This window comes from Myotis brandtii, unplaced genomic scaffold (genome assembly GCF_000412655.1).
Source record: "Myotis brandtii unplaced genomic scaffold, ASM41265v1 scaffold143, whole genome shotgun sequence".
Classification (NCBI taxonomy): domain Eukaryota; kingdom Metazoa; phylum Chordata; class Mammalia; order Chiroptera; family Vespertilionidae; genus Myotis; species Myotis brandtii.
The window spans coordinates 4,271,485-4,284,587 of NW_005355115.1; the positions used below are offsets into that span (position 1 = coordinate 4,271,485).

General features: G+C 57.2%; 1 protein-coding gene across 1 annotated transcript in view; it reads right to left on the reverse strand.

Moving 5' to 3' along the window:
* PTK7 (protein tyrosine kinase 7 (inactive)) overlaps positions 1-12,106 on the reverse strand; it is a 31,224-nt gene extending 19,118 nt beyond the window's left edge. Inside the window, exons 1-8 of the mRNA XM_014535410.1 lie at positions 12,089-12,106; positions 8,697-8,799; positions 6,492-6,779; positions 5,925-6,027; positions 5,362-5,552; positions 5,116-5,266; positions 4,026-4,174; positions 3,520-3,786 (exon numbers count right to left, since the gene is read on the reverse strand). Coding sequence (XP_014390896.1) covers positions 3,520-3,786; positions 4,026-4,174; positions 5,116-5,266; positions 5,362-5,552; positions 5,925-6,027; positions 6,492-6,779; positions 8,697-8,799; positions 12,089-12,106 — 1,270 coding nt within the window. The remainder of the gene's footprint in view (positions 1-3,519; positions 3,787-4,025; positions 4,175-5,115; positions 5,267-5,361; positions 5,553-5,924; positions 6,028-6,491; positions 6,780-8,696; positions 8,800-12,088) is intronic.
* Positions 12,107-13,103: the final 997 nt, after the last annotated feature.

The window sequence follows — 13,103 nt, forward strand, 5'->3', positions numbered from 1 at the left end:
CCCATTTATAGCTAAGAAGACAGGGGTTCAAGGCGATTTGCTAAAACACGACAGAGACAGGACTGAAAACTCCTGTCTGTATGACTCCAAAGTCCTTGCTCTTTGTGACACTGGAACGCCTCAGCTCTCTGTTCTGTTGGCGCCATACTCACTCCCTGAATGATCTCATCCAGTCCACGGCCTTCAACACCCTACGAGCGGATGACTCTCACACGTGTACCCTGACTGCCTGACCGCCCCCCATGAACTTCAGACTTGCAAAGCCAAACTTGAGATGTGCAAAGAAACCTGATTTCCCCCAAAACCTGCTCACCCCCGTTTCCCACCTCAGTAAATATAGCCACTCTCCAGCAACTGCAGAAGTCAAAAACCTAGCCTTGACTTCTCTCCACTCCCACCCCCTCACGCTTATTCTACACAGCCCATTCTACCTCAGCTCCAAAATGCTGAGTTTGACCTCACCTCCACCACCTCTGTTCCGGCCCCTTAAACCGTCCCCTAGACAATTACAGTCATCTAACTGGTCTCCCCGCTTTGACTCTTGTCCCTAACATTCTAGCCTTCTCAGAACAGCCAGTGTGACCTTTTGAAAATGTCACTCTCCAACTCGACACCCTGCAAGGACTTCCCGCCCTGACGTGGTGTGAGAGACTGTGCAGAGATGGGTGTAAACAGCCCTCCCATCCCTTTGGTCTCTTTGAACCGTAATGTTGCCACTTCCCCCTCTGCCTGTTCCCCTACTTCCTGGAGTCTGGGTGGCCTGCCTTGTCCAACAGTGGGAGTGACACTGTGCGCCTTCTGAGCCCAGCCTTCCTGCGAGGAAGCCCGAGCTAGCCTGCCGGAGCAGCCGAGGGGAAGAGAACGGAGATGCCCTGCGCAATACCACCTGCCAGACAGGTGAGCCCGCCGCCAGCTGACCCATCAGCTGATTGCAAATGCCAACGAGCCCAGCCAGCGGCACTGGGGCTGATGAGCGTCCCAGTTGAACCCTATCCAGAGAATCTTAAGTGCAACAATGTCTACTGTTTCAAGCCACTGGTTATGGAGTCATCTGTTAGACAGCAATAGATAACTGATAGTCTTGGAATACAAACCTACATTCTTTTTTTTAATGTTTTATTTTTATTGACTTTAGAGAGCGAGGGAGAGGGAGAGGTAGAAGCATCAATTGGTTGCCTCCTGCACGCCCCCTACTGGGGATCAAGCCTGCAACCCAGGCATATGGCCTGACCCGGAGTTGAAGCGGCCACCTCCTGGTGCAGGGATCAATGCTCAGCCACTGAGCCACACTGGCTGGCACAAGCCTATATTCTTGCATGGCCCCACATGATCTAGTCTCCATCTCCCAACCTCAACCACACTCACCACCACTTATTCAACTCCAGCCACTCAGGCTACTGCTGTCCCTCCAACATTCAAGCCCATTTCTGTCTCAGGAACTATCCACGTGGCTCCCTCCTTAATTTAAGTATCAGCTCAAATGCCACCCTCTGGAGAAGTTCTCCCTAAACTCCCCCTGGCCCTCGTGTCTCTCTGTCACCCTATTTTATTTTTCTTCATGGCTCCATTGCCGCCTAAAATTACGTATTTGTCCATTCAATTGTTTTTCTTGTTTGCTTTGCTGCTTCTATCAGACTACGAGCCCCAGAGGGAGGGGGAATTTTGTCTGCTTTGTTCATCGCTGCGTTCCCAGGACTGGGAACAGTGCCTGGCACGATGAACACACTCAATAAATCTGTTGACGGAATGCAGTCACGGAGCTCTCCCTTCTCCCAACTCTAGCCTCCACCCTCCCCACCTCACCCAGCCCTGAGTGTCACGCACGTCTCACTTCACAGGCCTCCTCCTCAGAGTGCAGCGCAGGACTCAAGGCCTGTTTCAGGCAGTGCCTGCCAAATGGCTGATCAAAGCCGGCCTCCCCACCTGTGGCATGCTAAGCAGCACCTGCAGCACCTGTTAAACTCTCCACCTGGGCCCACCCCCACAGAGTCTGGGTCATGAGATCTGGGATGGGCTCCCAGATTCTGCATTTTTTTTTAATGTGTTTTATTGATTTGAGAGAGAAAGGGAGAGGGGGAGAGAGAGGAGAGAGAGAGAGAGAGAGAGAGAGAGAGAGAGAGAAACATCCATCATCTGCCTTCTTCTTGCCCCCTACTAGGGATCAAGCTGGCCACCTGGGCATGTGCCCTGACTGGAAATCAAACCAGCAACCATTTGCTGCATGGGACATGCTCAATCAACTGAGCCACACTAGCCAGGGCTGCATTTCTTAAAGTTCCCCAGCCCTAACTGGGTTGGCTCAGTGGATAGAGCATCGGCCTGCGGACTGAAGGATCCCGGGTTCAATTCTGATCAAGGGCATATGCCTGGGTTGTGGGCTCAATCCCCTGCAGGGAGCATGCAGGAGGCAGCCTATCAATGATTCTCTCTCATCACTGATGTTTCTATCTCTCTCCCCTTCTCCCTTCCTCTCTGAAATCAATAAAAATATGTTTTAAAAAAAAAGTGCCCCCAAAGAAAAACATGACCCACAGACCCAGACAGGAGAAAGGCTGGCTGCAGCTGCTCGGATGTGTCTGCACGCCGCTGGGAGTGTCCTGAGCGCCCTCTGTGCTGCCTGCATTACCTGTGTGCGGCGGCTTCCCCCTGAACCAGGTACTTGAGCACGGGACAGCAGGACTCTGAAGTTTCAGTATTTTAACTGGATTAGTGTTGTGACAACTTCAAATTAACAAAGTACTTTCCATATTCAAAATCTTTTTGAATTTTTGAAATTTACTCACTTAAAACGATGTAGAGGTAAGTGGAAGCAGCAGGTTGCAAACTTGTGTGTATGTGTATGTACATAAGAGTTTGTCATGTGTATCCTTTTATACTATCACAAAGGTTTGGTGGAACAGGCATATAAAGGAAAAAGTAAACAAATAAATCTCTATGCCTGTAGCAAGGGTATCTCGGTCTTTATCATATGCACTTTCAGCCGCCTCAGTGTAAGAGTTAATGCTATTCCCTGCTCTTATTTTGTAAGTACGTTCATTGTAGAAATCTGGAAAGTATAACAACAAATAAAATAATTATCACCATCACCTTCCCCAAAAGGAAATTATTTTTCAATCTATTTCATTCATCTTTCCGACCATCTTGTAGGGGTAGGTGAGTTATGAGCCCCATTTTATGGATTAGGAGACTGAGACCTGGCAAGGTGGGTGACTCGCTACTCATGGTTACTCCGTGCACCGGGGACAGAATGGGACCTGGGTCTCTAGGACTCCATTCCATTGCTCTTTCCTCTGGAGCCAGGGGACCACTTTTCTGTGAGGAGGTTGGGGTAACAGCCCAACCTCCGTTCCTGGCTCCAACATCACCTCCCAGCAGCTGAGTGATTTCCAAGCCTGCAGGGCCCAGAGCTGAGAGGGCCTTGGTGAGCACCAACGAAGCTATCCATCACACCCAGAGCCCAAGACCCCCTCGGCCCTGGGCCCTCCACCTCCCGTCCGCCTTCAAGGCACGGGTGCTCACTGGCCACGGTGATGTTGACATCCTGGCGCCGCTGACCAGCCAGGTTGGCTGCGTGGCAGGTGTAGACACCGGCATCACTCTCGGCGATACTGGCAAACACCAGCTCGCGGCCCTTCTGGTAGACTCTGCCGTGCGTGGGCAGCCGGACTCCTACGTGCTCCCACCACATGCTGGGCTCCGGCAGACCCTGCGGGGGCAGGCAGGCCACACGCTCCTCGCTGCCCGCTGTGAACACCCGGGGTTCAAATGGAGGCATGTCTTCAATTTCTGCAGGAATGTGCACAGGAGGGAAACAGCCCTGTTACAGTGGGTCTCAGGGTACCTGATGTTCTCCCACCGCACACTTTGGCCCTTGCCCGCACAAACTCTCCCTATAATTATCTTCAGCATCCTCGTCCTCCCCCTGTCCTCCGAGCTGTTCTCTGAATGGAAACAGGAACCTAAATCTCTACATGCCAACCATTTTGAAGGCAGCCCCCACCTCGGCACCTCAGACCGAGACCCACCTGCCAGGTGCAGTGTGGCCTCCAGGACGACGGGCGGGCCCCTCTGGCCCTGGCCTATGCAGCGGTACACCCCGGCATTGCGCGGCCGGACCTGGGTCAGCAGCAGGGACCCGTTGGCAAACACCGTGGCTCTGCGGAGGTGTGGGGGGCTGCAGGGGGAGAGGGTGCTGACTGAAGAAGTGGCCCACAGGCCGCCTTCTAGAGGGTAAGGTGATGGTTGGAGATGTAGGAAGGTATCAGCCAGGAACAGGGCAGAGAAGGAAGCCAACACATCATGTGAGTGTGAGTGTGAGTGTGTGTGTACACGTGCATGTGTGCACCCATTCATGTACATGCGCAGGCGTGTGCTCCAACTACAGGAGACTTGGCTTTCGGAGTGGCAATGCGAGCAGCAGTGTTTAAGTGAGAGCGAGCAATGGCAGCGTGCAACTGTGGGGACAGAGGGGCCGCCTTGCTGCAGGGTCAAGATAAGCTGCCAGTCAGGCACCCAGTCCAGCAGTCAGAAGCCCCTCGGCCACACCAGATGAACTGATGATGCCCTCACGGCTGAAGCCAGGTGGTATCCAAGTCCCTAGCCTAGGGAGCCACACCCTAAGAACCGTGGCCACACCTGGCACCACAAAGGTGCTTTCTGTTTTCACGGGGCCTGGGTGAGGACACAAGTCCCTATAAAAGAGCTGGCCTCTCCCAGCACCTTCTAGAAGTGTTTGCTTCCTCCAAAACACATGCATGTGTGTCCCTGTGTATCCTGTGTGTATGTGAGTGTGTAAAGGTGCCTTTGCCATCCTATCCAGACTGTGATCGCCCAGGTCCCCTGTGTCCCTCCATCCCTGGGTCTCCACCGCTGATGGCAGAAACCCACATGGGTCGAAGCAGAGCCACTGCTAGCTCAGCTCACACACTGCCCTTGTGGGAACTAGAGAAAGATGCTCATCCCCGAGACTTCCCTTTGTTGGACTCATTTAGTGACTACAAGACACTGTACTGCCACCTGCCGGAATTCTGGAGTAACACATGTACTGAAGTATGACGTTTAGAGAACGCCCTGTGCAGTACGCAACCTGCACCACCGTTCCGGAAGGCCCCTTACCGGCTGCGGTTAGTGATGGGAGTGTCATCCTCAAAGACCCACTGCAGGCTCGGGGGTGGCTCGGCTGAGAACTGACAGTGGAACATTGCCTCCTCGTTCCTCGCCACTACCACGTCCTGGGGCGCCAGCACCACCCTGGCAAAGCTCTCATCTTGGGGGGAGAGGCACGGGCAGCACGTGAACAGCAGGTGAGTGGGCCCCTCCCATCCCGGCCCCACACCTTCTCCATCCCCAGCCCAGGCTCACCAGCAATGCTCAAGGTAAAGTTCTGGCTGCTGCAGGTCTGGCCAAAGGCATTGTGGGCACAGCAGGAGTAGACGCCACTGTGCTCAGGGCTGGCCGGCCGGAGGCTCAGGTTCCGCTCCTTGCTGCTGACCGTGTGGTTGCTCTGACCCTCGGAGAGGGGGCTCCCATCCCGGAACCACTGGTAGGTGGGCCTGTGGGGCGAGGGGTCAGCAACAGGGAGGCAGGGGTATTCAGGGGCCCAGTGGGTGGGATACAGAATCAGAGGGTCAGGGCGAGACCCCTCAATTTGCAAGTGGGGAAACAGGCCTGGACACAGCACAAGGGCACACAGCAATTTAGGGGCAGAATCATGTTCAGATTCCAGATCTCTCAGCTCCCAGAATCCAGGATCGCTCCACACACAATGTTGGCCTTTGGGTCACCAGGGGCTGGTGTGGAGCAGCGTGGGGGCAGGGGTTGTTCCAGAATGAAGAGAAATGCATCTGAATCGAGTCCAAGATTTGGGGGAACATCCCTGCCTAGAACAACCCTCCCCACCCCCATCCTCAGAGCCGGCTCCTTACCGAGGGTGCCCGTCAATGTGACAACGCAGAGTGACCTGGGTCTGGGGCTGGATCTCAGCTTCCGAGGCCGGATGCTTCAGGACCACAGGGCCGGTCTCAATCCCTGCGGCAGAGGCCATGGTTGCACAGTGAGGGGCAGAGCAGAGCAAGCGTGGGAGGGCAGAGGGAAGGAGGACAAGCAGAAAACGGTGGAACCCGGAGGCTTTGAGCCAAAAGACAGTGCCAGGAAGCCCTGTGACGCTGGGGCTGGGGCTGCAGACGGGCCACCGGAGACCGAGCGCCTGCTAGTCCCTGGCAGGTCAAGCCTGACACTTGGCCACTCTGCCTCATTGCTCTTGCCATTTGTAAAAGCGTCCACCAGATCAATGGTCCAAGACTCTGGGGTGGGGCGGCGGACTTGGAAAAATCAGAATTTTTATCTTCTCTGATCCATGGAGCAGAAAGAGCTGACCACTGTCATCGGCCTGCCCTATTCAGCTGGAAAGGGGAGAAGCTGAAGGCAAGGAGGGTCCTGCAGGGCTCAGGAGTTGAGGGCCTGGCGGGGGGCGGGCACAGCCCGGCTCTCACATTTGATGTTGAAGGAGGCGTTGGCACTGCGGGCCTCCTCTCCGGTGGCCTTGTCCCAAGCCACGCACTGGAAGGCTCCCGAGTCCTGCAGCCGGTCCACAGCCGCGAAGCTCAGGCTGCTGCCCTGGGCGAAACGCCGCTCGGTGTCCTGGACAGGGGCCCCGTCCAGCAGCCAGTACACGTGCACCGAGCCTGGGGCCTCGACCTCACAGCGGAGCAGCGCCCGGCGCCCCTGCAGGGCATCCTGGGAGGTCGGCTCCTTGATGAAGACGATGGCTGCCTGGGCGCCTGCAGAGGGGGACAAGGGACAGGCAGGGTCAAGAGGAGCTGCAGCCACTGTCCTCACACAGGTCGCCCCTCGCCCCTTATGCACAGGAGGGAAAAGGGGCTGTGTATACAGGCGGCGTCCAACGTCCAATGGGTGCAGGTGGGAAGGCTCATGAGACCACAATTCCCAAGTGTCCAATGAGGAACCCCTAAACTGTGCTGGGTGCTCCACGGGAGGCCCGTCTGAAGGGGACACAGGGCAATTCCACAGGCCACGGCGAGATTCATGGTGAGCGGTGTGGGCAGTCAGGGGCTCCAGAGTACAGGAGAGGGAGGAAGCCCAAGGTTGGGTGGGGGTGCTGATGGCCACCCAGAGGAAGGGGCCCCGGACCTGTGGGACCAGATCATAGGAGGTCTTGATGCTGGGCTGGGAAACAGGGGACATTAGCAGTCAACCCTCCTCACTGCCTTCAGCATCCAGGATGCTGAGCAAATTTAAATTAAATCATGATCCAAAGAGCATCTTCCAAGGATGACTGGGGGTCCACGGGTCAGGGAGGGAGCTCTGAATCTCACCCACAGGACTCGGCAGGCCAGTGTCCCGGGGTCTTCTCCGGGAGAACCCGCCCCATCACAGGAGAAGCCAATACTCTCTAGAACTCGGGCTATTCCCAAAGACATGCCAGGCCCCCCTCACTCCCCCCTCTACCCCTAGGAACCCATGTGTGACCGAGGCTGGATTTCCCGTGCTAAGCTGAGAGCAGAGCCAAGTGGCTCCAGGCTTTCACTGGAACCCATTCCCCTTCCTGCGCGGCTACAGCTCAGTGCTGGCCCCGGGCCCCTCAGAGAAGGGGCCCTGCCACCAAGGTGAACCACAGCCAGTGAGAACAAAGGGAAGAGTGAGGAGCCTGTGCTGAGCAGCAGATGGGTCTGCGAGGCGGAGGGCAGGGCCAGGCAGGTGGCATGGTTACAGCAGCAGGAATAACACACTGGGCTTTGTTCCTGGCCCACGTGCGCTCCCTGCAGAGGCCCAAAGCCGCTGGGCCGGGAAGACCAGCCGGGGGTGGGTGACAGCAGAGGGGGACGTGCTGCCCCTCCAGGAAGAGGGAGTGGACCACCTGGGGCTGCTACCTGAAGCAGCAGCTCTGCCTCCGGCCAAGCTGGGCCCCACAAGGGCAATTAGAACAAGGAGGCTAGTGGGTCCTGCCCATTCCCCCCAAACAGCTAGAAGCTGATTTCAGACCCCACAGGGCTGGGTCCAGATGAGCAGCTGCCCCTGGTGTTGGTCTTTCCTTCCCCCAACATTCCCAGAGGGGCCAGGCCACACGATGCCCGGGGCTGGAAACGGCTCAGAGCACCCCCATGACTTCTCAATGGGGTCCTGCTGGCTCTCTACATGGGACAATCCCCACCATGCTGGGCTATCACACCCCCTGGGCAAGTTAACCAATCGGCTCCCTGGGCACTGCTAAGCACCCCCACTCACCCTGACAACCCAACACCCCCCACTCACTTCCAAACACTGCATGGGAGTGTGGCCCTCCCCCTGCTGGGCAACTTGGTACAACCCCTTTGTAGTACAGATGGGTAAACTGAGGTCAAGGGAGATGAAGGCGCTTACCCAAGATCAAACAGGTAATTGTGGCAGAGCCAGGACCAGGACCGGAGCCCCACACTTTGCCCGGCCCCGCCCAGGAACTGAAAACTAACCCTGGAAGTATCTGATCCCACAACGATCCTCTCATTCCCCACGGCCAGGGAGAGGGGTGGACACACCTCTTGCAGACAAATGCCAGGCACACAAAGGCGCTCAGCTGACTGCTGGCTGAACTGAGGTGACCTCAAAGGAAGAGATGGCAAACATGGCGGCTCCTGAGCACTCCCTGACCGCCTCTCATGACACAAAGGCCCACTAGGGCCTCTTCGAGCGTGATTCACCACAATCTTGGGACCACAGACCCCAAACTCCAGGATGCTTGTCGAAGGCCAAAGAGAGATGACCTGCCTCGAAGCATAGGTGAACCCCCACTTCTGCACTCAGCTACTCCAGACACCGTGGGGAGCCCGGAGTCTCACCACACAGGGGAGCAGAGGAAGGAGCATTAGTTAAGGTTTGGAATCAGACAGGTGCAGCTCAAAGTCTGACCCTCACACTTCGTGTGTCTGACCTGGCGCAGAAGTGCCTCGGACAGAGCCAACTTGGTAAGTGACAGCTGCCGTTATTACTACCGCGATCACCCTTCCTGCCGAAGGTCTTGCATTTTAAGAACATAAGAACGCTCCCCCCACCCCCTCCCAGGCCCAGGACCGCTCCCAGATCCTGGACGGGCCGAAGCGACCACAGCAGAGAAGCTGGATGGGTGGGATGCAGGGCCATGGGCTGCAGGAACCACAGACCAGTGGCCACAGAAACCTGAGCTGGGAGAAGAAATGGCCTGACTCAGAGGGGACCCAGCCTGGCCTCCAGCATCCCCTCCTGGGGCTGGGGCTGCCCCGTGGCTGTGGTGAGAGATGCTGCATTCCCAGACTGCCACTCAGAGCCCCCTGCGCCCCCTCGATAGGGCCTGGGAAACATCAAAGCCGGCCCTGCGGGGCCCTCTGTCCTGACGTCAGCTCACAGCAGGTCCTGGTTAGCGCTTGGCTGGGGCAGACTTTAGATGTTACAAAAGGCAGGGAGAGCAGCCACCAGGCCTTCTCCAAGCCCCAGGGCCCGCTCTGAGCCCACAGCTGGGCCACGAGGCTCCGCGTGCAGGAGGCTGGCCCAGTGCTGTGGCATCCACATTTGCTGAGAAGGCAGTGTGAGGTGTGCCTGGTCTGGCCACTTACACGGCTTTCAGGAGAGGTCAGCTGTTCTGTCAGGGGAAAGAGGCAGACCAAGGACCCGGGCAGAAACACCAGGCTCCCGAAAAAGCAGGGCTGGGAAGTGAAGACCTCTTCAGAAGCTTTGGCTGAAATGAAGGACAGCAACGACAGTGGAGGAGGAAGGCTTTGGGGGATGAGGTGGTACCGGCCTCAAGGTGGTACAGTCACCAGCACATTCCTGTCCCGGTACTACCTCTAGCCTGAGGATGCCCCAGAGCTGTGGTCGAGGGAAGACCTTTGGTGGAACACTGTCATGGGCTTCCCAAAGCCGCCTCCTCTTCCCTGGTCCGGCCACACCATCTACAAATCATGCCTTCTACACACAGGACCTCACAGAACACGCAGCGATGGGCTCCCTGAGGCGCCTCGCTCAGGGTAGCAGCGTTGATGCTGCCCAACAGCCCTGCCACCCCCTCACAATGCCAACTTCGCCTGGCCTCTCCCCTTGCATTGAAATGGGGACCCGGTCCTACCATTCAGACGGTGAGGCCAAGTGGATTCACACAGTCAAAAGCCCATAGCACAGCGCGGAGCACACAGAAGGTAGGGGTGCAAGCAGCCCCCATTCCCCCGCCCCCGCAATGACAGGCAGCAGAGCCAGCTGCCCACACGTGGCGCTGACCCCAACGAGGCTGGAGCGGCAAATACCCAATAAGGACATTTTCCAAGCCGCTTTGTCGGCTCCCCAACAGCCATCGATATGCAGACACTCACTCTGCCGGAGCCCTGGCCCCAGCCCCCTGAGAAAGGGCTGTGTGGGCAGCAGCCCAACTCCCGCTCCCGCCCCCAGCACGCATCTGGTCTGGTGCCTGCCCTCGCTGCTGCTCTCTGGGCTCCAGGCCCAGTCCACCCATGTGTGTATATGTGTGCGTGTGCGCGCACACATATGTGTAAACATGATTTTATAGAGAGCAGAGAGCAGCAGGAAGTTTTTCTGCTCTGAAGTAATTTTAGCTTTAGTCCAAGTATCCATCTGGGCCACTCAGCAACCCATGTCTCGGGCCAGTCCTCCGAGCCTGAAGAAAACACACCCCCAGGACACTGCAGAGGCCCAGGACCTGCCAACTTGACCAGCTGATCTTATCTGCCCTCTCTCTGTCCCTCTTAGGAAAGAAACCCCATGCTTTAAACAGATGCCTTAGCACCAGGCTGAGATACCAAGATGACCCTGGTTGGCCCTGGAATGGGCATTTTGCAGATTCTGTGTGATCAAGTGAGTGACCGTGACCTCTCCCACGCACGAGGCCAACCAGCCACAGGACAGCGCTGACCCCTCCACACCTCGGACTCAGTCCTGGCTGCAGGGCCCGGGGCCCCGTGAGGAACTTCCTGACGCCTGGCTGCCCCCGAGAGCCCCGGCCTCAGTGGCTCCTGGTGGGGAACACAGATCCCTGAGGGAGAGGCTGGCCAACTTCCTGTGCCCTGTCTGGGGCGGAGCATCAGGGCACAGGCCAGGAGAGGCTGCCCTCAACCAGAGGCACAAATGCGCCAGTCAGCAGAGGGGCCCCCAGGACCCCTACCCACAGGAGGACAGCCCTCCTCACAAGTCCCCTCCAGCTGGAAACTCCAGGGGCACCGAGTGAGAGGCCCCCCCTGCCCACTCCTCCTCCCCGAGGGACCCGTGCACGTGGCACAGACCCTTGGCCTTCAGGGGTCTAACCAGCACACTTTCAGGGGCTCTGGAGCCACTCACAGGTCCGTGGCCCAGAGGCATTTGGAAGTTTCTGGAGAAACAGATCACGGCAGGAACAAGTCCCTCGGATGGACAGCAGGCCCGGTCATCCCCCACGTTCACCCAGGCCAATAGAAACACAAATGCTGGATGGGACTGGCGGGCTCAGGCACCCGGAACGTCCCCCTCCGTTACCACCAGCACCGACACACTGCCTGTGGCTTAGGCACCTGCAAACACACGGATAAGCCCAGAGCATTAGGTTCAGAGGGTCGCTGAGAATCAACCCCAGCTGGGCCCGGGATCCAGAGCGGAGCACGAGCTCTGTCCCCCTTCTGTCCTCCCAGCGTCTACAAAAGGCCCCAGGTCTGCTGACAGGCGCCCCCGCGGCCTCCGCACACTGTACAGCCCTGGCTCCGAGCGACGCAGGAGGGAGCAGAGCCAGGGGCCCAGCTGAGTGTTCCTGTCCTGGGATTTAACTGTAAATATCTGGAGAGGCTCCCACATCCGGATTAGAGGAACAGAACAAAGTCACCAGGGATTAGGGCAGAAACAAGCGAGTGGGCCAGCACTCTACCTTAGATGAAAACCACAGCTCAGGCCTGGCCCGCTCACTCCTGGGAGGCCCTGGAGGCGGAGACCTTGTGCCCAAGGGCACCTGGGCCCAGGGGGACACACATGGCAGCTGGAGATGTGGCTTCAGATGCTCCCCAGCCGGCAGCCACACTACCCGACCCCAGTAGAGCCAGCCTGTCTTTCACGGGCGAGAGGGCCATGCCCGGGACACACCTCTCACCCTCAGGAACCCTGCCATGGCTGCCAGGTCTCCGAGGAAGCAGCAACGAATGAAAAACGCAGCCAGAAATAAATAAATAACCCAGCCAGGGTGAGGCTGTGCGATCTTGCAGAAGGAACATGGGGCTGGGGGACCTGGATTCCAGTCTCAACACAACCACTAACAAATGGAGTGGCCCTGGCATCAGCACCCCCTGCCCCCACCAGCCAGGCAGTTTTATTATCTGTAAAATCAGAGAAATAAGAGGGTGAGACTGGACAGCCACCAAGACCTAACACTGGGTTCACTGCAACGATCCTCAGAGGCAGTTACAGAAACAAAGGGCTTACTCCCCAGAGTCCCCTCCCTGCCCCCCATCCCAAGAGCCCAGGCAGCCACCCCCGGAAGGGATTAAAGTGATGCTATAAATGGCAGGTGTGCGGGTTGGAGGCAGCTGGGGCTTGCAGACAGGGACCCAGCACAAGCTGCTCCCATTCCTGTGGCTCCCTAGGAGACCCTGCCTCTTCCTTGGCCACACACTTGCACTGACAGCTCACTGCCTGCGCCATCCAGAATATCCCTACCTGTGCCGTGACTGAGCGCTGTATCCCCCAAGCTGGACTGTGGGCTTGAGGGAGAGCAGACATTCGTGCCCAGCATGGCAGGGCTGTGCTCTTCAGAGTGCCTGGGCCACAGAGCGGGCACCCTGCAAGCCTTCCGGGGGGAATAAAGTCACGATGTGACCTCAATTCACAACAGCTAAGATTCGGAAACAGCCTAAGTGCACATCAGCAGATGAGTGAGTTAGAAAACGGTGGAACATCTACACAATGGAATACTACGCTGCTGTAAAAAAGCAGCAACTCTTACCATTTGCAACAGCATGGATGGACCTGGAGAGCATCATGCTAAGCGAAATAAGCCAGTCAGAGAAAGATAAATATCACATGATCTCACTCATTTGTGGAATATAATGAACAACATAAAGTGATGAACAAAAACAGAACCAGAGTCATAGACGCATCAAACAGACTGT